The following is a 24,795-nucleotide window of genomic DNA, read 5'->3' on the forward strand; positions in this document are numbered from 1 at the left end:
TTTTTTTTTCGGTGTTAATCTTTCTTGCTCTTTCTGTGTTGCTTTCTCCAGAGATGTAATTTATCTAATTGATCAAATTTGTAGGAAGCAACAACATCAGCAACAACAATTGGAGAGAGGAGAGTATTCCACATGCTCAAGTCCGTCTGGGCTTGATTCCAGGGAGCCATTTGATTTCCATCTCGGTAAGTAAAACAAGGCAACCGCAAAGACTGGCCCTTTTTTTTATCTCAAATTGCAGTAATTTTTGGTGAATCGTTATTTTGATTTTACCTTAGGAGCAAGAATGTTGTACAACAATACTCAAGAGATGCTGTTGAGAAGGAAATTGGAAGAGCAGGCTGATTTGCAGCAAGCCATCGAGCTTCAAGGAAGAAGGTTAATAAATTTGCAGCTGCTGGACTTCAAGAATCATAATCATCCTCAGTACCATCATGGTCTGTCCACTGGCTACCCTATTCCTTCACCGACTGTATCTCATACTCTCAACACTCAAGCACTCATTTTTCCAGCTGATAGCATTGATCAAGAAGTCCCAGAAGGTTAACACCATTATAAACTGTTTAATATTGGCTTTGATTTGTTCACCATTTGAGCAAATTTCTTTGGAGTTCTATATATCAATTTGCTTTTACGTTATTGCTGTAGAGAATGGCGGTAGCCCAGTCGCAGTTATTTCCAAATTGACTACTGCAAATGCCGATAAACAGCTGGAGGAAGTGAATCCAGGTTGTAATCACATGGATGAGAATGATACGAGTAATAGTAAGGAGGAGAAGGCCAACACTGAAGAAACTGATCTCCCTGAAAGGTATAAAACTCGATTTTCAAATGTAGAATGGTAATGGAAAACAGAATGTTCAGGTCCTGGTTGTGAAATTCTGCTGCTTTATGCTAGCTTTTGAATGAATGTTTACACGTTTTAATTAATTGTTGGCATAATTTAAGGCCTGTTCTCATGTGAGCAGCTTGGAGCACATTCTCCCTGATAACCTGTTCGCTTCTCCTAAGAAATCAGCTGGTGATCACCTCACTGTCTTCTCTGCCAATTCCGTAGAGGCTGACAACAAAACCACAAGTCCAACTACATCTTGCTCTAACAGTAACCCTTCACTGGCCAACACCTCCAGCCTCAATATGGCTTCTCTTAAATCTTGTTTTCTACAAATGCCCAGGTATTATTACCACTTATCATTGCCACAGCTTTTAAAAAACATTCTTTTTATCCAAAGACAAGGAAAGTTAATTATTGTGATTAATTTTGCTATAAAGGTTTTCCTCTGGGCATGAAACCATTGGCATGTAGTTGGCAAAGGTGAGCATGGCCAGCAAAGGGGGAAATTGACTTTCCCAGGGTAAGAGACTAATATCAAGCTTTTTTTTATGAGCACATGCATACAGCTTGTTGAAAATTCTGGTCAAATATGATCATTTTATAATGTTGAACTGTTTTGTTCTATTTTTGCAGAAACATTGGGGAGCATATTATACAAGGAAGATTATAAAAAAAAAATCCTCTAGCTGTATAGCCAAAACAATACCCACAACAAAGAAAAAGATCTGTAGACAAGATCTCAGCAAGATCAGCATCATCATCAATACATACTACTTACAATGAATACATAATGTATAGGCAAAGGACAGAGGAACTGATTTATGGGAGTGGGGTCTTTCTGTTTCCCTACTGTGACCCTTCCTGTAGGTGAGTGTACTGGACCACACAGTAATAGTGGAAGAAACAAAAGCTAGTAACTCTTTAATGATATTGTAATTTTACTACTTCCCTTCTGTTTTTCTTTTCTACTCTTTTTACCCTCCTTTTTCCAAGTGAGGTGAAAAAAGGAACTACAAATAAATGAAATCTGTATGAAGGATATAGTTCCATGTCACTATGTGTACAGAAGTAGAGACCCCCAGAAAGTTTTAAAAGTACTGTAGCCGAAGCATAACTACTCTACTGATATGGAGACCCAAAAAGGGTAAGGAGTGCAAGGGTTGAAGTGGAGGGTAAAGCTGTGACTCTGGCACTTTTTTTAATTTTTTATTGTTGTTTTCATGTTAGTACTACAGTATCTGTCAACCATTAGATTATGAAACAGGCAGAACAGGAGAAAAGGTGTTTGTGGGAAATATATATATAATCAAAAAAAAAAAAACATGAGGCAAAGAAAAGGTTGTTCTTTCATGTGATTAAAGGTTACTTTAGGGGACTCTTTTGTCTCATTTCGTGGTTTCTTTTAGGTGGACATGAATGGGTAAGGGCCACACTGTCACATGGGTTCTGACAATTTATATGAATGGTATCTGGGTACCACTCACTCCTTTCACTTTCAGTCTTTTAACCTCATTCAGATTTTTAAATGTTATTATATATTTTGATTCTGAATTTTGTGTTTTATGGGTGATGGTGCCCTTATGTTTTTGGCATAATCTTAAATCATGTTGGGTCTACATGCGCTCTTAAGTTTTAAATGCTGTGCTGCCTACACTCCCAACTCTATTTCAAATTGCTCCCCTACCACATAGATGTGCATGTTGGTCTGTTAAAGTGGCTTTGTTGGTTGTTGCTATGATTAATCAGTTCTAATTTAGTACTATCTAACTCCAATTATTATCTGTTTTTTAAATCTTTTTTTTTTTATGAAACTTCGCTTTTGGTTTGGGTGAATATCTATAATTAGCAGATTATGTTTTTAATCTTTTGTGCAACATGTAGAGATGCTCAAGGATGGCTAAGGAATTTCTCTGGTTTAAGTAGGCATTCATCAGTGGTGGAGTTATAATGTCAGCATGGGTTTTCCCCAATCTTGATGCCAAATAGCTGGCCAAGGCCAACTTTAGTCCAAAGAAAATTTAACATATTGGTGTGCCTAACTTGGTTTATTAACTTTAAATTATAAAGTCAAAATGATGAACATATTTGCCAATGTACAAAGGTGGAAATTTGAGAGGGAGGTTTAGTGATATTTTAGGTCCTGTATAAGTGTGACAGCCTCCCTTTTGTTTCCAGCTGAGTAGTCTCATTGTTGTCACCCTGTCATAATCAGAAAGAATATAGACATTTGACATTTGACATTGATACAGCCAAGCAATTATATCCTCTGGATGCTTTGTAATTTAGGTGATTAGGACTGAGGAGCAAAGTGGCAATGCATCATTCAATCATGCTTTACTTCATATATATTTTGATAGTGCTCCTCAAATATTGCAGTGATTATTACTGCTCTGTAACTGGGCAAATCAAGTGGGAAATGGGTTTCCATGATTTCTTCCAAAGGGGCCATCATATTTTTCTACTTAATTAAGCCATGATTTCAGCTCCTTTTTTTTGTTATTTAAATTTTTTTATGATAGGGGCCCCCACTCAATGATTAGATGAGTTGTGGTTTTCTTTTATTAGGTGAAAAAGGATCAAAGCTAAAGGGAAAGTGAATGTATGATTAATAAAGGAAAATGGCATACACTTGAGGCTTTTATATAATCTTAAAAGAGAGAGAATATAAAGAAATGAGGGCAAAGGCAACACAGCAGATGTAATTTTGGACTTTTGGGCAAAGGCTTTCAATCATGTTAGGTCACTCTCCTTTTCATTTTTATGTTTGAATGTAGATTAGTGACAAGTGAAATTAAAGTTTATTTAACTTTTTATTGATGTGAGATATTAAGGTTGAAATAAACTAGAATCAATGTCGTTTTTTTTTTTGTAGTGAAGTGAAAGAGCTAATAAATATCATACAATTAGGTGAGATAGAATATTACAAATCATACTTTCAATAATAAATGAAATCGATCTTACAATAATAGATGAAATCGATCTTGCGATTATAAGTAAAGAATTTTTTTGACTTTATAGATATGTGTCTAGGATTAAAAATGTGAGCTCTGACAATATGATTTTATAAATTTGGTAGGAAAATTAAAAAGAAAAAATAAAATATGAGAAACCCTCCTTCAATTTGTTCATTTTGGGCCTCTTAGTTCATAGCTTAATTGCCTTAGGTTTGTTTGGGCAAACCTCACCTCTTCACAACAAAAGGATCCTAGACAAAGCCCAATTATGCAAGCCTATAAGGTCTAATTAATGAATGCTTATAAGCACTAATTAAAAGTCCTTTAAATTATTATTTAATATATTATTTTTTTTATTCATGAAGCCACAATGCATTAATCACATAATTATTTTTATAAATAAAGAAATGTTGTTACCAACTATTTACGGATATTTATTACAATTAGTTTTATAATTATTGAATTTGGTGTAAATAATAATTAAATGGGTGTTTATAATCACCCGTTAAAAATAATTAAAATATTATTTTTAAAAATTACAATTAATGGACTAGTTTTATTAAATTAAAAAAATTAATCTATTAATTATACATTTTTTTCCTCAAAAAAAAATCATCCTTATCATCATTAATCAGCCAACATTTCCCCCATATATATATATACAAATATATATAATTGACAACTGACAAGGACCGTAGAGAAATAATTACACATAGTGAATTACTTTGATTAAAAATATTAAAAATAATTGAAACCTCCACATTGTTCAAAGAGAAAGTGATTGGAGCAACTTTGACCCAATCTTGAATGTGACTGAATTTTTCTGAAACTGTCCTTTCCAAGTCGTGGCCCCACACCCAGAAACCAAAATCTCTACCCTTCAATCCCAAATTCACCAATCACAGTAAAAAAAAAATCATATCCAGCAGACGGTGGAGATATCTTCTCATGAAAGAGAAGAAAACGTACTGACACAGAAATCATTGAGGCAACTGAATTTTTAATTTGCATCAAAATCTTGAAAAGATTACATCACGAAACAGTAAGAGAAAGTCAGCAGCGAAGTAAAATAAAATGCAAGAGAGAAAAAGAAGGAAGGAAGCAACGTGCACTATTATAAAAGCTAACAGTACTTATAGATTTTAGAATATTTACTACTGAATGTGGTAGCCATCAGAATTTTGGTGATTCCCATTTTCAATTGGGTGGACCAATATTTTTTTACTGCCCTATTTTACTCTTTTCAGGTAAACTTCAAAAAATCACCTCAAAAAGTGAACTTTTATATGCTAAATGCTATGCTACTCAGATATAGTAAATGAAAATGCACGAGCATAGATAGGGTTATTTTTTAAAAAAATTGAAAGAAGAGAATTTGAATTTGATATTTTAAATAAAAAATTATAAATTAATTAATAAATTAAATATTCAGATATATGAATAGGATTAAGTTTGTTGCTAAATACGATAGATTTGCTAATAAGAAGAGAAGAAATCTACAGCATTTTGCATTCAGTTCGAGGAAATTTTTTTCTTTTTGAGTGTTAATATTAATGCTAATTTCATTTTCATGTTAAATTTGGATTAATTAAGATTGATTTAGGATAATCAAGCAGCTACATATTTAATTTTTTTTCCCTTAGAAAAGTGAGTAGCACTATTGTTTTTGCACCAAAAAGTAAGTAAAAGCATTTAATTTTGCATAAGTTTGTTGTTTTGGCCAACTGATTTTGTAAAAGCGTGTGCTAAGTTATAGACTCATCTATTTTCAATAAAGTTACTAAATTTGGATCAATCCAACAATTAGATCCATAGATTGGGTGATCCTAGTCTTAATTTAGGTTGATTTGAAAAAATTCCTATAGATCAATGAGTTTATGACAAAAATCAATAGCTCAGAGAGTTTTTTATTAACTTAGGTCATTAAATATAAATTTTAAAAAATGATTTTAAAGTCACACTTAATTTGACTTTTACATAATAATAATTATTTTTTTAAAAAAACTACATAAATATACTGTAAACTCAAATACATTGAGTAATCTAAGTGGCGGGTGAATTCAATTTTCATGATGTAAACTTCAAAATACACTGAGTTATATGAAGTTAATGACAACCAATCAATGAATTTAATGCGATAATAATAAAGAGAATAGGGTTGAGAAATTCGCAAATGTGATTTGTGGAAGTTAGACCCTTCGTCTTGGCGTTTACCACATTTTTCTTTGTTTGTTAAGGAGTTCAAATCCACTATTTGATTCACCAATACAAGTACTTTCTCTAAGTTGTTGTATATCTCACTATCTTTTAAAAGCTCATATAAAATTTTTTACATGACTTTTTTAAGGTTCAAGATAGAACCTCTCTTATTTTTAGAAATTGGTTATTAAACAAGCAAAGAGAACCTCTAAAAGGTCGATATTGCTAGTGAATAAAAGACAATATCAAGATAATTACAAATAAAAAACTTGAAAACTTTTCAATTTGCCCAAATGAAACCACAATGAATATGATGTGAGAATTGTACATGTGGTGCCTTGTTGCATAAATCCCATGAAATAGCCCATAGTTCTTTGCCAAGTATTGACTAAATTTTACTTGGATCACTAACCCTCGACCATTTCTGATTAAATTCAAAGAACGTCAAGAAACTCATCTACTTCATAATCCAACGATTTTCATGTTTGATTGTGGAAAGAAAGGAGATTAAATAAGTTTTGCGCCTAGCTCAAGTTTTTTATAGGTTGTACGAGTTGTGTTATAGAAGGATGTTTTCATCTTTTAGGGCATGTTTCCATTCTCCCCTTATTCTTATTATCAATTTATGTAACACTTTGATTCAATGGAATGGCCATTACATGAGGGGCTGAATTTCCCCTCAGTAATGACTAATTCAAGCATGTGGGAATGAGAAAAAAATTTGATTAAACCAAAGTGTCCTTGAACAATTTTCAAAAATTACTACTATATAATATAAAATTTTTTCATTTTCACAATTTCTTTTTTTTCTCTACTCATCTTCTACCTCTCTTCTTCTTTTTCTAAATCCCCTCCACTATCAAAAGGTCGCAGAGGGTGGCAGTGGTGGCGACATCGCTGCTAGGTGCGGGAAGTGCTAATTTGGTACTTTAGCAATCAAATCCGATCACAGTGAATGCTAGATTAATGCTCCATTATGTTGGCCAAATATTCGATGGTCGATCAATAGAGAAAAAAAAATTAAAAAATTAAAAAATATAAAAAATAATAAAATTTAAAACTTTAATTATATATTATCAATACTTTAATATTTTAAAAATAAAGATAAAAATAATCATATTAATATAAATTATTAATATTATAAATAAATTATAAGTAATTTATAAAATTAGGTAAACAATCATATTCAAGTTTTAAATAAAAATTTATTAACATTTTTAACAAATTATAAAAAGTAAATATTTGAATTATAAATCATATATCATAATAAAAGATATTTTTATCTTTTTATTACATTTTTTTTGTTATTTCAAAGTTATTTTTTACCACTAAACATTGAAATAAATCATAATAGAAATTGCTATTGTATTTTATTCTGTAAATTAAACTACATAATAACTATTTTTATTATATTTTATTATCGCAACATGATCATTTTATTTTCTTTTTATTCTATTTTACGAACCAAGCATACTTTTAAGATATTAAAACATCCAACCCTACACTACGAAATGAATGCACATGCCATTAGTTGTTAAAATTTGAACCTAAGGAGCATTTTTACTTAACCTCAAACCATTTGGTATATTTATGCAATTTGTTCTTTTAAAAAAAATTCATTAGACAAAACGAAATGGTAAAAACTATTTTTGTGCAAAACTTTTCTTGTTGTAATTTTTTTCAAAAATAATGAATATTTTTAATTCTTATATCATAAATTATTGTTTATACAAATATTAAGATTATTTTACAGAATTTATATTATTAAACTAACATTGATCAGAATAATTGAACCATTGAAATCATTGATCCATTGATACAAAATCTTGAATGGGTCATCATTCAATCCGGTTTTGAATTTAAATATTGTTATTTTATCGATTTAATCAAATTAAAACAAAATTTGTCATAAATAAAGGGGCGAAGAACGTAAAATTTTCTTTCTCAATAGAGGCCATGAGTAAGGTAATTTATTCAACCTATTTTATGCTTGCATTGGATTTACTTGTTTTCTGCCTAAAAATATGCAAGTTTTTGCATAAATTGCTAAAATGTTACTTATTATCATTGAAATTTGTTCACAATTAGCTAATAAATGGAAAAATAATAATTACTAGTATAATCTATCCATCATGTAGAAAAAAGGAAATTTCTACTATTGTTAGGAAAAACACATTTTTTTATAAGAAAAATATAATGAAAAATTTAATAATTGTTAAATTCACAAAATTCATTTCTTAAGAGGTGGACAAAACTTTCCCCTTTAATTTCTTATTTTGAATAGATTTCCATATGGATATAAATAGGCTACAAATGATTGGGATATACAACTAAAACGGCTAATCTATGATTAGACAATGATAAATTCAATGAATTTCTTTCCCTTTTCCTTTTCAATAATTTGAAATAGAGCTAAATATTGCCATCACTATATATATATATATATATATATATATGAATAATTTTCTTTTTGAGATTTATTGGTCCTAAGCAAGCAATCATCCATTTAATTATCAAGCTATTATACTTAATTTGCCTTATAAAACCAAAGTATATTATTAATCTTGTTTTTTCCGGTATTAATTGAACAGCAAGCTTAATGGAGCATGGTACTTGTACGTGTGGTAGAGATTGGATGTATTCATTAATTTTTGACATAATATCTAGAAAAGATTTTATACTGTTTAAAAAATTTAAATAAAATGTTTATTTTTTATTTAATTTAATTAAAATTTTATATTTTTATTTTTAAATAAATAAATTTTTATGATTAATTATTAATTAATTATCATTAATTAAAATATCACATATTATGATGACATAACTAATGTCATTTTTACTCTTCACGTTAATGTTTAATGTTGCGTCGATACCATGTGCACATAAAAAAGATAAGTAGTGTTTTAACTAACGACAATTAGTAAATCATTAATCAAAATTTTGTTTTAAAATTGATCATTGTTAACATATGTTATTCTAAAGAAGAGATCATACGCACATAAACACATCTATATATTATATATATTTTTTAAAATTACTCAGTTAATTGAAGAGTTAAATTAGTAATCTAACAAATCTAAATTGTCATAAAAGGCCATCTCATCTCTTTACTATTTTATACTACTGCTTTGCATAAGATATTGAATTAGAGGTTGATAATATCATGATGCAAATTGCATATTCTAATTAATATTTAAATTAGAAGACGTCTACCACAAGATAATTAACGAAATTATAATTACAATGAGAAAGGAAGTTAACGAAAGTGGCATGATGGTGGGATATTTTATTACGTATTTATTACTCAAAATATATTTAAAAATTTAAAAGTAAAAAATGATTATCTCATATTATATAATAGAAAATAGATTAATGGATTAGTAAAAATGAATATAGATAGAACGGATGTGTGGCAGCAGAGTGAAGGACATGTTTCCGATTGAAAGTTGAGATAGTTTTAAGAGGGGGAAAATATAAAAAAAAAAGAAAAAAAAGGAGAGAGAGAAGAGAAGAGTCCTTGAATAGAAGAAGCCCGCTCTTGTTTCACTTCAAAACCCTACCCATTTTGCCATCTATCTCTATCTCTCTCTCTCTCTCTGGTTTTTGTCATTTTCACTTCTTTTTTTAGTCTTTTGGAAAGAAGAAAAAGAAAACAAACTTCGAAAACACAAAAACCCCAGAAACGCCACTTCCTTTTCACCCTCGCTTCTTTTCTCTTTCTTCCCTTCACTCTCTCCTTGTCCGAGTGAAAAAAGGACCCAAACCCCATTGTTTCTCGAACCCAAAATAAACCTTAGAACAAGAAAAACTGAAAAGTCTCCATGGATCCTTATGATATAACCAACGTCTTGTTCTGCAAAATCAAGAGTTTAGACCCAGAAAATGCTTCAAAAATCATGGGTTACATCCTTATCCAAGACTTAGCAGACAGGGACTTGATGCGTTTAGCCTTTGGTCCTGAAACCCTTCTACAGTCCCTTGTTTTCAAGGCTAAAACTCACTTAGGACTTTCTTCGAACTCTTTCTCTACTCCTCCTTCTCTGAACCCAATCTCGAGACCCAACAGCTCCAACTCCAACAATTCCCCAAACCCACTTCCTCAATCATCTCCTAGGCTCATTCCTAGAAATGGCTTCTTGGAATTTTCCAAGAAGGTGCCTTCTTGGTCTTCCTCTAGTAGCCCAAACTCAAGTCCTTTCCTTTCTTATGAAAATATCCGCTCTGGGTCTGTCTTAGTTCCTCCAACGACTGGGGATAACAACACTGATTTGATTGATGAGAATCAAATGAGTGATTATTTTTCATTCCTGAATGATTCTTCCTCGTCCAGGAATGAGGACTTTGTTGGTCATAGAAGGAGTTTTTCAGCAAGTGATGCATGTTTTGGGACAGCTGAAGAAGCTGGTGGGTTTGGTGGTATTGTGGGTAGTTACAAGCCTTGCCTTTATTTTGCTAAAGGATTTTGCAAGAATGGTGATAATTGTAAGTTTTCACATGGTGTTGGTGGTTTAGCAGATAATGTTGATGTTAATGGAGTTGTTGTTGGTTCACCTAGCAAAATGGACCTTCTTTATCATCAACATGAGGAAATGATGAGAATGAGAGCAGCTCATCAGCAAAGATTGGCTGCTGCTCAGTTGATGGCTGGTGTTTCTTCTCCCTTGGCGTATGAAAAAAGCATGAATCTTCTCTTGCAACAGCAAACTGATGCCCAGAGGTATATTAGAGATTTCCTATTTTGTCTCGTGCTGCCTTACCATTTTTTTTTTGGCTGACATGTATAAGGCTCTTAATATTTGCTCTAATCGTGGGTTTATTTTGGTGGCTATGGGATCCATAAAGATTTCTGCATTAGTGCTTGTTTTGGTTTTACATAAAATTTACCCAAAAATAAATTAGATATTATCTATTTGACCTTTCTTCGTAGTTTTGCTGCTATGAATTAGTTTCTTTTAGTCAGTTTTTATTCATTTATTTTTTGTGGTTTACACGTTTCCTGTTGGAATAGTACAGACATCCAATTGGCCATTGTCTTTGTTTTTTGATGCTGTGATGCATAAAGTTCATTAATTTGATTTGAGCGTAGTATTGGGGTTTTGTATTTATGAACTGTGCTGGTCTTATTTTGGTGGGAGTATTGGTTAGCTAAAAAACCATAGCATGGCATAGGCGTAGCTTGCTTTTTGCCAAATTAAACAATTTTAATTTGGTACATTGTGGTGTGGTGCAGAGCTGCTGCACTGATGTTGGGTGAAGAAATTTGCAAGTTTGCTCAGAGCCGATCTGAGAGGAACGATTTTTTGACAATGGGAATGGCAGAAAAAGCTAACTCAGCTTCAAAACAGATTTACCTGACTTTTCCAGCTGAGAGTACATTTAAAGATGAAGATGTTTCAAACTACTTCAGGTATCTATTGCACTTCTAAACGTTCAGGCATTTTTTTCTCTGATCATATATGTGGTTCTTGATTTATGTTAAGTCAATGCATGTTGTTGAGTGGGGAGCTGCATTTTGAATTATTAGTGTACCATAGAATTAGTTTGGATGTTGCAATTATAATTATAACCATGGCTATGGGGCTGCTTTCCATGGCATGCAGTTTGGCATCCTTACTATAATGGTTACCTGGTGCCTTACAGGAGCTGTGATCTATATGTTGTACTAGAATCTGCAATTACGGTAGTTTTCAGCATGCATCTCAAGGATTATATCAATTTAAAATGTTAAGGGGGTAAAGAGTTCTGCTTTTAATTGTTGGTTTGTGGTGGGGACAAGTAATTTTACATGCTAAAAGAAGATTGACCTGGAAAAGTTAACTTTTAATGCTTGCCTTGTGGTTTTCCTTTTTTTCCCTTCATGTGCAACAGCAGTTGAACTGTATTAACTTAGTCTTATACTGATAACATACCTAGTGGCTGAAAATCCTTGGTTGATTTAATCTAGCCTTGAAGCCTACTGCCTTGTCTAGCTGTTGCATTAACTTTGATAGAGTCATTTGTATCTTCGTAGGACATAGTGGGTGACTTGGCATGGTATCCTTTTCAATTAACTATAGTAGCTAACTACTTTTTTCTGAATACCCGACCGTCTATTTGCGATACACCATTCTTAATTGCTAACTACTGTTCATCTCCAGGTGAATGTTTATCCCATTATTAGATGTATGATATTGGAAGATATGTTAAGAGTAACTATCTTAAACACAATTTAAATGCTGTTGAACTCTGCAGGTAAGGAGGGGATAGTCAATTAATATGATCCATCTAGAAGCAAATTATTCCAAAAGGGACATGTTAAATTATCAATAGTGCTTGTTAAAGTATAAGGACTATACAAAGTATTGGAGGCATATTTCAATGGACTTCACATTTTTTCTTTGATGCATGTTCTTATTTTAATATTTACTGTTGGATAAAAAATCTTCAAAAGGAGACCACCTGAAACTTGGCAAAACTCAGTTGTCAATATATGCAATACTTCATTGTGTCTATTTTAATTTTGTTCTAGTGGATAAATGGGACGTTGAAGAACAATTTTGGGTTCAACAAGGAAATATGAGCTGCAAGATTTAGAAATATGGAGAGGCAGTCATCTTACTCCTAAGAGGGATCAATGGTTGAGCAAAGTCAAGTTTACATCACATATGAAGGAGCAGTGTGCTAAGGTTACCTGTAATCAGCATAGTAGGAAAAGATTTTATAATAAATTCTGTTTTTCTTATGAAAAAGGAAAGGTTTGGGGCTGCTGGGGTTTTCTGTGAACTTGGTCAAACCTACTTTGCTCACTTCAAAACCCTGCAGCTAAGCTGTATGATAAGCATGGTGGTGGTGAATGGACAAAATTGACAATTCTGTGGGTCGGAGATGGATATTGCTGGATAAACGCATTTGTAGGAGAAGCAGAATTGACAATTTATTTGACTGAGTCCAAATACTGTAACTTTACTATGAAAGTTGTATTGCTATACCATAGACATAGGGTTTTGACATTTTAGGGGATTGAGAATATTTCATTTATTGCGGCAAAGTAGGATTTTGAGCAAAGGAACCCTGCCTATATATCCACTTGTACTTAGCTGAGGCTTGCATAGAAATTTTTTTCATGGTCAATTGCTTGATTCTTTTGTTGCAAAATTCTGACAAGGACCTACCAAAGTGGTTTTACTTGGAACAAAAGTTTATAAATTTTGTAAGTTTTAAGTTTGTGTATTTAATTTAGTTTTCCTGTATCTTTTAAAGCATGTTTGGACCAGTGCAAGATGTGAGGATCCCGTACCAGCAAAAGCGAATGTTTGGTTTTGTTACTTTTGTCCATCCAGAGACTGTGAAACTTATTTTGACCAGAGGAAACCCCCACTTCATTTGTGATTCACGCGTGCTTGTTAAGCCCTACAAGGAAAAAGGAAAAGTTCCTGACAAGTATGGCATCTTCTCTTGTTTGCATTTTTATCTTGCATCTTGCCCTCATCCTGCGTTAAATATATAACTGCTAATGGAACTATTGCAGGAGGCAACACCTTCAACAGCAATTTGAGAGGGGGAACTTTTCTCCATGTTCAAGCCCTTCAGGGCTTGACTCTAGAGAGCTGTATGACCATCATGTTGGTAAGCAAACAAATGGGCATGGCTTTTAGTGGGGTTGTCTTTTCATGTGGTTTTTTGGGTGAAATGATAGGAGGGAACGGAATGTTTAAAATGACCTTTTCTTTTGTTTTATTTATTCTTATTTTAGAACTGAGGTTCTTAATTTCTCTTTATATACAGGGGCAAATATGGTCTACGATGCACGGGAGATGTTGAGAAGAAAATTGGAAGAGCAAGTTGATGTCCAGCAAGCTATTGAGCTGCAAAGGAGAAGGTTCATAAATTTGCAACTTCCAGATTTCAAGAATGATGGTATTCATCATCATCAACGCAGCCTTTCTGTTGGTGCTTCGGTTTCCTTGCCTGCTTATTCCCATGCCAGTCAAAATGTTCATCCATCTGACAGCATTAAACAGGAAGTCTTAGAAGGTTTGCTAATCAGACTCAGTTGTTCTATCTCATCTATTATCTTTTAGCTGGATTGTGTATCTGACTTTGGTATTGTGTGTCTGTGAATGTGTGGATGACTTTCCTGTTCTCTTGTTCAAAAAACGGAAATATAATCCAAATAAGTTGTCCAATCTGTTTGAGCTTAACAAATCCAGGATTGGAAAAAAGCTTTGCTGTGGTTGATTTTCTATTATTTCTTGTGGCAGTAAATGGTGATAATACAGCTGCTGCTGTTCCCTCGACGATGACTGCTGCTGATCAGGAAGAAGTGAATTCTGCATGTGTTCAGAAAGGCGGAGTTGGAAGTACCAAAGATTGTTCTAACCCTGAAGGGTATGATGCCTCTGAACAACATGGAACTTAATTTTTGAAATTTAGATAAAACTTCCCGACAAGTGTAGATGCTGTATTTCTTATATTTATTCAAATCTTATTATCTACCGCCATCTCTGGGCTTTTCTAAAGTCAGTTGTCTTCTAGTTGTCTTCCTCATTTGTTTTATTTCCGTTTCCTTTATAGATGTCATGACAACAGTGTAGAGCATACACTTCCTGATAGCCCTTTTACTTCCCCTACAAAATCTGCTGGGAATCACCTCTCTAATTTTACTGCTTTGGTGGAAGTAAATGGAAGTCCCACTTTATGTGCCACTTCATCTTCTGAAAATGACCTATCGTTGCCCATCATTTCTACTAGCGACATGGCCTCCATTTAGTTATCCACTTCTTAATGCCAAGGTACTATCACTACTTTAACATCGTTATAACTTGATCTCTCCTGCTATGATTACCAGAGCGGAAGGCATGTTATTGTAATTGAGATATATTTACATTTTCTCAGGTTTTATCGAGGGCATGAAGGTAATGATCTGTAGGAAATAAAGGTAAGCACAGTCACTCGGTCAGAACTCAGAAAGGACTAACCATAATTTATGAGCTTATATTTTTTGAATTCCAAGTCCAATGTCATCCCTATAATGTTTTGACATGATAGTTACTGATGCAGAAAAGTAGAGAAGCATATACAAGGAGAATCCACTAGATGTGTATAGCCAGATTATACAGAGAAGAGTAGATCCGTAGAGAATATTGCAAGAAGATCATCATCATCTTCATCAATACATTACTACTAACAGCAAATGCATATTGGATACCTAAAGGATAGATGAACTGATTTTTGAGTATAGGGCTTTTCTCTTTTCTCCTCTACTAGTTGTGTATTCCAACAGACAAAAGCAGAAGAAAGTAGGGATAGTAATTTATTGCATTGTCATCTATGCATTTTCTTTTAACCGTATGTGATAAAAGCATTATGTAAAGCTGAACTGTATGAAGAGACTTTGAAGTCAGAAATGTGTACATTAAACACAGCATTTGTTGGGAAGTTGAACCTTGAGAAGGATGTTGCGTTGAAGGCTGAATAATTGAGAGGAGGGGCAAGATTGGGGGAAAAGAAATCAGAAGATGGGTTTTGGTAATATTGGTGTATTATTTTATGTTAAACTTTGATAATTATGTTGTTGCTATTAAAGTGAAGAATGTTGGGTATAGGAAAGTTGGTAAGAAAAAAAAAAGCATCTTCCTTTTTGCAATCAGTATCTACCACAGGGGCACTTTGTCTTATATGTTTAGGTCCACATGCAAGGTTAGGGTCACTCTATCACATGGGTGCTGACATTATATATATCGAATCAGGGTGTCACGCTCCTTTCCTTTTCATGTTACAGGTCATCGGACTGAAATGTTTTAGTTTTTTATTATTATTTTTATATCTGGAGAGTTTTAAATTTTTGATGATGATGATGATGGTGGTGGTTCTACTTCAGCTCAGTTGGACCTTGTACTGCAAGTGCTTTTAAGTCACCTTTGCCAGATATTCTCAAGTTAAAAGAAAAGTAACGAAAAATCTTAAAAAGAGTACCAAAAGAAGTGTACTGTTGGGTTAATTCATGCCTGCCAACGCGAATGCGTGCTTATTTCATGGAAAAGTTCTTAAATCCATAAAAAAAGAGAGAAGGTATTAGTAAACTTAGTACTTTATGGTTTTATAAAAATTGAAAATATAAAACCGAATGTGGAAGAAAATCACGTGTGAGTGGTAGCCTTAGTTGTTAGTAATTGTGTCGCACTTAGCGCTTCAAGAAGGAAGTGTGCAAGATGTTTTCAAAAATCTCACATTGAGTAAGTAGGGAAGTTTTGGGTGGTTTATAAGTGGTGGCGTTGTATACCCTATTCATCATCAAGTTAGTTTTTTGAAAAGAGAAATGACTTTGTGATTAGTGGTATTAGAATAAACTCGATTATGACTCTATTCCACGTTAAGCACCTCTGAGAGAGGCACGTAGGGTGGGCAATGATGATGAGGACATTGTTAGTGCCATCAAAAAAGTATAGAGTAATCTTTAATGACTTATAAGTGTTGACGTTATATATTACGTTTAATTAAACTTTTTTAAAAAAAAAAAACCGGTGATAATTAAATTTGGTTGTGAAGTATTTGTTTCCAAAATTAGCATAAGTCATTGGACCACCATTGTTCGAGTGGTAAGCTGACCCTTGCCATCAACATCTCATGTTTCACATAACACCATTCACTCCACTCTGGCTATGATGTTGCCATCTCTGATTACTTACGTAGTTTTAATGTATATAATAACTATTGCACTTTCTTTAATACTTAATAAAAGGCTTCCTTTTCTTGTTTTGGTTTTGCAAGAAAATTTTGTGGACTAGGTACTGTTTGTTTCCCAATTATTGATTTCATTCATAGGAAGAATCTTGTGCCAGGAACAAAATCAAAGGGGCATATATTCATGGACAAGTTTTGAGCAATTCCCTCTAGCCTAGTATGGGATTTTGTAAAAGCCTTAGTCACACTTTTACTTTGTCCCCTAGGAACCTAGTTACTTTCTTTGGCCAACTTGTACCCTTTCATCACTACGCATTATGGCAGCGCACTTTTGGACAACATCAGTATTGTTTGGAAAGTCCATGAATGAGTGTCAGAACCCTTTGGATATATGGTGATGAGACAGAAAAAGATGTTAAGGAAACAAGGGAATGTTAGTGCTTTGAATCTATTCTCTTATTATACATCTCCATCCTGCTACCTACATAGCTGCAAGGACAATACATCGTTTAAATTGGTGATCTTTTCTACCTTATTTGCCAGTTTTTTTTGTCTCGATTTCCGTCATATTGTACATTTACATATAGGTGTGAAATAATTAGAAGAGAATTTACAGAAACAATTCACTATTTGAAGGCTGGCAATTGATGAGCCGTTAGACACCTAGTGCGTTCCAAATATTGATGCAATAATTCTTTATTTTTTGGACGCATGCAATGATTCATAAAACAAAATCACATATATTATATATATATAATTATAATTATGATATTTACAAAGATATATTGATGTTCCAGATAAAATATCTCGGATATATATATTGTAATTCATAATTATGGCTGGCGCACCTCGTACTAGGATCATTCTTTCTATGCATTATTTTGATTTGTATTTACTTGTAAAAATATTGATTGGAAAGGGCAGTAGGCCACCTTAATTAGTTGTTATCTCTGCCTTTCCAAGTGATTGTTCAGATGCAAAGCTAATAATTATTTGGGGAAGTCATAGATGCTTAAAGAGTCAAGTCCAAATTTCTCTTTTCCAAATAATAATAAGAAAAAAAGAAATCATCCCTATACCTTTTGATGAGTCGTTTGGTGGAGCCAATGTGCATGTACATGGAATCTTTCCTTTCTCAATGTTTAGCAGCTGCTTTAGGTGGTAATGAGTCTGCTAAACTTGAAATTAAGTGGCAAACTCAATCATCCGAAGGTAACAGATGAGACGATACATCAAAAGAGAGTTTATCAAGATTTCGAGTTTCCATTCTCCTCAGTCAAATCATCACCCACAACCCCATTTATGATAATACTTTCTCAAGGTTTAGCAGGTCAATTGACCTTGCTGAAATCTACCAAGGTTCACCACCCTTTGATAGATTTATTTGTAAAATTTTAAAACTTCACAATTCATACCGCTGAAGCACAATACATTCATTTATTAAATTCTGCAATGAAAATGGTAAATCATGGTTCATGTATTGTCCAATACTTGAACATCAGAAAACAAAAGAATGAAAAGGGTAGAGTCGAAGTTGGACATGATGAGTGGGAAGAATTGAAGCTTAGCCCAAAGCCATCCAACATGTACCAACCAACCGAGCAATCAATCAATCAATCAATCAATCAATCAATCAATCAATCATCGCAAAGACTAATGTGAAAATTTTAATCATGACTTGGGGATATGGGAAACTTGGCGTCCAATCCATTTTAGGCTGATGGTCCCTTTTCCATTTTCCATCTCTTCAAAGATAATTTCATCGTACGCCCCAATAACTCCCGAAAACATCCCATATGTGGGCAACAAGCCAATGCATAAAATGTAAAAGCCCACTGAGTGTTCCATGAACCATGATTGCCATGTAATGAGCCCAAAAAGTGTTCCCCAGTTGAAAAAAGACACACATAAAGTTGCTCCTTGTTTGCATGAGATCAGCTTGCCTGGAAACATGCATGTTCATGTCTGTTGTAAAGCAACACCCTAATATTCTGATTCTTTGCATAGTACTAGAGAGAGGGGGCTGTGAGGACCAGATAGACTTTCACGTCAAGGGCTCAGCAAATCTCTGTAGCAGAATCCACGGCTTCGATATTGTTTCCATCAATGGAAGATGCTCTTATCATAGCTTTTGTTTTGATTTGCAAAACTCTGCTTTGGGCATGCGTCACCTTCCAAGTTTCAGCTTATATAAAGTTGTACAAGTTCTTCCATTGTTACACAACTGCATTTCACTGTGAAGGGACCATCAACAAAGGAAAAAACGCTGCATTTCCTGGGATATATGTAAGACAATTGGATTGACACAGTAAAGGTTAGTTTATTTTGCATTGTTTACTCAACTCTTGCAGTTTTTTAGAGGACAATTAGGTGCTAATTATGATTTATGTTGCATGTATTAACTACTTAATCTTACTTTTGTGTTTTGTGTTAAGCAATAATGTCTTTAACAACTCTGATCATACTCTCAAGTTAAACGTATCTGCAAACTAGGCTTTGTTTCCAAATGGAGTCCACCAAGGTGACCATGTTAGTGATGTGTCCAATTTTGGCCCCCAAGGTTGACACGTTGGCGACATGCGTCAGCGTTATTAGTACTGATCGAGCTCTTAAAACTATGTGATTTTGCAAATGGTTTCTTAATTCTTAGTTTCCTTAATTTATTTTTTTTTAATTTCAGTCCTCCCTATCCATTTTGAGGTAATTCTAATGCTTCCCTCTCTCAATGTGGTGGTGTGCATTTGTTTATGTAGTTGTTCATTCATTCATTACTTGGTTTTGCATTAACCTGATTGGTGGGTTGAAGTGGTTGTATCAGTTTTGGATTTGAACCAGACTGCAGCTTTAACAAACAGTTAAGGCCATATCCAGAAATCACTAGATTTAGTGGATTCACTGTTTTTCCAAGACTAAAAAGATTACCATCCTACACTGCATCTCTAGCAACGAAGATTTTCTCAAAGTGCATGATTTTGAATGAGGAGAAACTGTACTTGTTTGTGCTGGTGTTTATTCAACCAAACTTTTTTCACTATAAATATTTCCTGATTGTACTCATTGCCATGACTGAATAATCAGATCTCTGCATGCAGGACTTAGCACAGGTTGAGTACTCCATTAATTTATGATTTCGGTTTACTCTGTCTGCTTGTTCAAAGCTGTTCTTATTAATGTGCATGAATGGATTTCTTTTAACAGGTTTGCTTGCATCACCACATAGTTTTTGTACAAGTAGAGTAGAACTTTCATTGTAACCTGTAATTCCTCTTAGTTCTCACATTGCTCCATTCAAATTGGAGCTTCGATTCTTTTACAGAGTAAATTGCCGGAGATGTTATCCAAATGTTGCAGATTTTAATTTCATAACACTGATAGTGAAAACTAACAAATTCAAAGTAGATATCAAATCTGAAAAAAGGAACAAGAGGAAGATTCTACAAAGGGAGTAGTACAATCCTCATTTGTGATGGAAAAAGACAGAAATTCTCATAAGAGATTAGAAAAAACTACAATGGGAAATTCTAAGAATTTGATTAGTTAGGTTCCCCATCCTTGAGATTTCTTCTTTGATCCTCATTATTCTCTTCTTTGGAGGAGTTGAACTAGATAAATGAGTCCTGGAGAAAAGATGTGATAAGAAGGCATTAGCCAGGGATTAAGAAGCATTTACATATGAAGCGTAAAGGTGAGAGGCAATATAGGAAACACCCTGACAATAATATTTCTGCAGGAATCTGTAAACATCATGGAAGGTAGCAGTGGCAGCTCCTACAACCCTCCAGGTAGCAAATTCTTACAACTTCTTATCAGTTTTTTTTCCTCTACAGACAGATTTGACCAATATAACCAACATTCCCTTAAGAGAAAAGTTATCTTGCCTTAGATAGTTGAGGCATTTACAAACTAGTCACTTAGAAAGAAATTCTGATAACTGAAAAATGAGCTCTCATGCTTTTCTCCAAATGTTGTCACGCAGCTCAATCACCTTTTCTTTTGAACTATTTGAAATTCGCTGTTACTTGGTTCTCTAAACCTTTTAGCATAATGCTGTCCACCCTGCATTTTCACTTTTGTATAGCAATATCATCTACCTCCCATAAGGCCATCATGGTAAACAAGGGATCTTTTGGAAGACAGTCTTACCCTTGAATCAACTCTGAAACATATCAGAATCATAGTAAAGTCAACCTTTCGGCTTAGAAGAGAACCAAGGTTAATGATACTTTCATAATGAGCACTTAAGCTTTTCAAAAATGTAATCCATACATACCAAGTTGGGGTTAGACCCCTTCTGTTTCCCCATATCATGCATTTTATTTTTTTTGACATCGAAGAAACGTCTGATTCACAGTCTAGAATGGAATCAAATAACGTTATACCAACTTCAATTATTAATTAATTACATTATCAGAAACAACCTTTGTGAAAGTAAATTGTAGAGTAGTAGCTACTAAGAATAGCTTATAGTAAAGCTGTTGTTTTTGGCTTTTGTTTATCCGAATTCTGAAACACTAAACTCTCTTAAAATGCTTTAGCCAAACCACTATCGGAGTTGGAAACACTGCAGAAACAGCACGAGGAGAAAACATTAAAAATCCAAGAGCTCAAGAGACAAATTGAAACTGTGAAGCTTCGGCTGGAGAAGAAGAAGCAGGATATCCCAGATGCGAGAAAGGAAGCTTTCAATAACCTGAGCGAGAAATATAACAGCCTGAGAGAGGAATACAATGCATTGTTGGCTGAAAGGTCAAGGGAGTAGAATTAAGCAGATGGCTTCAGTTTCATCTTGGAGGTCTGGATTATGCTACCGTACCGAGTTGACATCTTATGCATTAGAAACTGTTAATATGCTTTCTCGTACGTGAACATTTCATGTTTTGTTTACTCCATTGTTCTGTTTAATTACATTGCTCTATAAGATATCTAAATCAATAATATTTCAGTCATCTTTAATTATCAACAAGATTGAAAGAACACATATATAAAATTTTAGAAAATAAGATTGTCTCACGATCCCAAAAGCCCGAGTCACAACAAGGGAGGCTATCATATAGATTCACGCTTTCTTCAAACAACGTAACCCTGACTTTGGTTTCTTCTTGTTAAAACAATGATCATCTCTTTTCTATGTAATGCCTTTGTATTTTTTTAAAATAATTTTCTCATTTTTACAGGGACAAAGTTGATATTCGTCATCGAAACATTCTCAAAGATTTGATAATCACTTGATGCTCCAAGAAAAGCCTTACAACTTATTTGAACATTGACGAAATCAGTAATCGAATTAGTCACCACATGCCTAAGAATCTCTGCCAACATCTCTCTTGGAAGAGACTTGATATTGCTAGATTTTTTCGTCCTAACCTACAATGCATTAACGTGGAAAGAAGTTAAGAAGAAAGCTAGCTATATATAGGAAGGGAATTAGAGGTGGAGTCGATAATTGTTAAGGATTAGGAAAAAGGAAATCCTACCTTACCCAGGGATTAATGCAACGCTAAGTTTTCCTATTTGTTATTGGCAGCTGATTCTATTGGTTTTTTTTTTATTTACCTAAAATATCCAATAATTTTAATATCAATACAAGTTTTTGCAGGATTTATGGTCCAGTAATTTCTTTTTTAATTTTAAAAGATTTTTCTGTGTTTGGTCGACAAATGTCCAACAATTAATATTTTTTCCCTTTTTGCTCCATAATTTTCCGAACACAATTTTATGTGGACTATCAATATTATTCTATAATATTTTCTATCAGGAATTCAAAGTATATGTATATATGATACTTTTTCAAAGCTTAGCAGGCCAATTGAACTTACTAAATGCACGAGGCTTCACTCTTGATAGATTTATTTGTAAAATTTTACAGCTTCATAATCGATGCTACTGAAACACAATACATTCATACATTAAATTCTGTAATGAAAATGGTAAATCTTGGCTCTAATACTTGAACATCAGAAAACCAAAGAAAGAAAAGGGTGGAGTCGAAGCTGGAGATGATGAGTGGAATGAATTGAAACTAAGCCGAAAGCCATCCAACATGTACCAACCCAGCAATCAATCGACCAATCAATCGTGACAAAGACTATCTAAAAATTTAAGCAAGCCTCAGATATGGGAAACTAGGCATCCAAGCCATTTTAGGCCGATGGCCCCTTTCCCAGGAATCAAGACGCACCCCATTTTCCTTCTCTTCACAGATAATCTCATTGTACTACTCAATAACTCTCGAAAGTGTCCCATATGTAGGGAACAAGCCCATGGGAAAAATGCAAAAGCCCATTGACTGTCCCATGGACCAGGATTGCCATGTAGTGAGCCCAAAAAGTGTTCCCTAGTTGAAGAAAAAACACAGTTGCTCCTTGTTTGCATTATATCAGCCTGCCTGGAAAAATGCATGTTCATGTCTATTGTAAAGCAACTTCCTAACATTCTGATTCTTTTCATAGTCTTGAGACTTGAGAGGGGGATGTGAGGGCCAGATAGACTTTCACGTCAAGGGCTCAGCAAATCTCTGTAACAGAATCCATGGCTTCGATATTGTTTCTCCATCAAAGGAAGATGCTCGTATCATAGCTGTTGTTTTGATTTGCAAAGCTCTGCTTTGGCATGTGTCACCTTCCAAGTTTCAGCTTATATAATTCCATTGTTACACAACTGCATTTCACTGTGAAGGGGCCATCAACAAAGAAAAAAACGCTGCATTTCCTTGGATATATGCAAGACAATTGGATTGACACAGTAAAAATTAGTTTATTTTGCATTGTTTACGCAATTCTTGCAGTTTTTCAGAGGACAATTAGGTGCTAATTAAGATTTATATTGCATGTAGAACTTTAATTGTAACCTGTAATTCCTATTAGTTCTCACATTGCTCCGTTCACATTGGAGCTTTGATTCTTTGACAGAGTAAAAATATTAATTATTATTATTATACAAAGATTAAATCTACATTTTTATAGAACACATAGACTAATTGCATAATTTGACTTTCTTTATTCATAGTATGAAGTTCAAATCTTTCATCTGCCTATAAAAAAAAAATTAATGTACATATAAAAGTTTTATACTTCCAAGTTCATTTTCTAACTTGGAAAAACGACTAAAACAGCATGCATGAGGAGAAAACACTAAAGATCCAAGAGCTCAAGAGATAAACTGAAACTGTGAAGCTTCGCCTGGAGAAGAAGGAAGATATCCCAGATGAGAGAAAGGAAGCTTTCAATAACCTAGGCCAGAAATACAACAACGTAAGAGAGGAATATAATTGTTGGCTGAAAGGTTAAGGGAGCAGAGTTAAGCAAATTGCTTCAGTTTCATCTTCCAAGTTCGGATTATGCCACCATACATGAGTTGCCATCTTACACATTAGAAACTGCTTTCTCATACGTAAACATTTAACATTTTTTGTTTAGTATATTGTTCTGTAAAATATCTAAATCAGTAATGTTTCAGTAATCTTTAATTTCAAAATCAAGTACTTGATCACAACTTCTAAAGCGATAAATTTAATTATATTTCCAGTATATAATTAAAAGAATAGATATATAAAATTTAGATTACTTGTACTGGAGCAACAAAGACTGATGAATTTTCTTTAACCAAGTATTGCCTAAGCATGCTACAAAATAAAGTTGCTTCTCGATCCCAAAAGCAAGAGTCACAACAAGAGAGGTTATCATGGAGATTGTTGCTTGCTTCCCATGCTTGGTCTCTATTTGAACTCAAACGCTTTGTTCTTGATGTAATAATGTCATCACAATTGCAGTCGACTTTTGCATTATTAGCAGATTCTTTTGGCTTATCCAGAGACACATAGACCCACGTGCTGTGCAACATCTTCACTGTTTTCGGACGGCAACTAGCAATCCTAAACTTCTTGTGCTGGAACTCGTGAGATTGAGCAAAGACACAATTTGAAGCCCTTGATAGTTAAACTCACCCCCTAGATAAATTAAGATAATATCATATGCATATTTAGCTTCAACGTACATTTTTTGATTGATTTTTTCAAATAACGGAATCTTGATTTTGATTTCTTTTTACTAAAACAATTGATTATTTTTTTCTTATATATTAATGCTGTAATGCATTAACCTGGAAAGAAAGTTAAGAAGAAAGCTAGCTATATATGTTGGAAAATAG

At 33.7% G+C, this 24,795-nt stretch overlaps 2 protein-coding genes and 1 pseudogene across 2 annotated transcripts in view; 2 read left to right on the forward strand and 1 right to left on the reverse strand.

The window, feature by feature from the left end:
* The window catches only part of LOC110412339 (zinc finger CCCH domain-containing protein 53-like), a 5,484-nt gene extending 3,597 nt beyond the window's left edge, over positions 1-1,887 (forward strand). Inside the window, exons 3-8 of the mRNA XM_021422870.1 lie at positions 52-185; positions 279-542; positions 649-811; positions 969-1,175; positions 1,273-1,355; positions 1,469-1,887. Coding sequence (XP_021278545.1) covers positions 52-185; positions 279-542; positions 649-811; positions 969-1,175; positions 1,273-1,306 — 802 coding nt within the window. The 3' untranslated portion in view covers positions 1,307-1,355; positions 1,469-1,887. The remainder of the gene's footprint in view (positions 1-51; positions 186-278; positions 543-648; positions 812-968; positions 1,176-1,272; positions 1,356-1,468) is intronic.
* Positions 1,888-9,531: 7,644 nt separating this feature from the next.
* Positions 9,532-15,744, forward strand: LOC110412572 (zinc finger CCCH domain-containing protein 55-like). Its single transcript, XM_021423137.2, has 9 exons — positions 9,532-10,705; positions 11,219-11,395; positions 13,228-13,407; positions 13,496-13,593; positions 13,753-14,001; positions 14,229-14,355; positions 14,542-14,759; positions 14,863-14,905; positions 15,028-15,744. Exons 1-7 carry the CDS (start codon positions 9,810-9,812, stop codon positions 14,735-14,737), a joined length of 1,923 nt encoding a protein of 640 aa, XP_021278812.1. The 5' UTR covers positions 9,532-9,809; the 3' UTR covers positions 14,738-14,759; positions 14,863-14,905; positions 15,028-15,744.
* An 8,036-nt stretch (positions 15,745-23,780) lies between these two features.
* The window catches only part of LOC149527441 (uncharacterized), a 1,451-nt pseudogene continuing 436 nt past the window's right edge, over positions 23,781-24,795 (reverse strand).

The sequence above is a fragment of the Theobroma umbraticum genome, unplaced genomic scaffold, assembly GCF_002168275.2.
Source record: "Theobroma umbraticum cultivar Fairchild unplaced genomic scaffold, ASM216827v3 scaffold_95.0, whole genome shotgun sequence".
NCBI lineage: Eukaryota > Viridiplantae > Streptophyta > Magnoliopsida > Malvales > Malvaceae > Theobroma > Theobroma umbraticum.

What these genes read in the sequence shown, in the direction of transcription:
- LOC110412572 (XM_021423137.2), top strand. Translation starts at nt 9,810, where the DNA reads ATGGATCCTTATGATATAACCAACGTCTTGTTCTGCAAAATCAAGAGT. An exon ending in CAGCAAACTGATGCCCAGAG is followed by an intron (nt 10,706 to 11,218) that starts GTATATTAGAGA and finishes GGTGTGGTGCAG; the next exon opens with AGCTGCTGCACTGATGTTGG. An exon ending in GCTGTATGACCATCATGTTG is followed by an intron (nt 13,594 to 13,752) that starts GTAAGCAAACAA and finishes CTTTATATACAG; the next exon opens with GGGCAAATATGGTCTACGAT.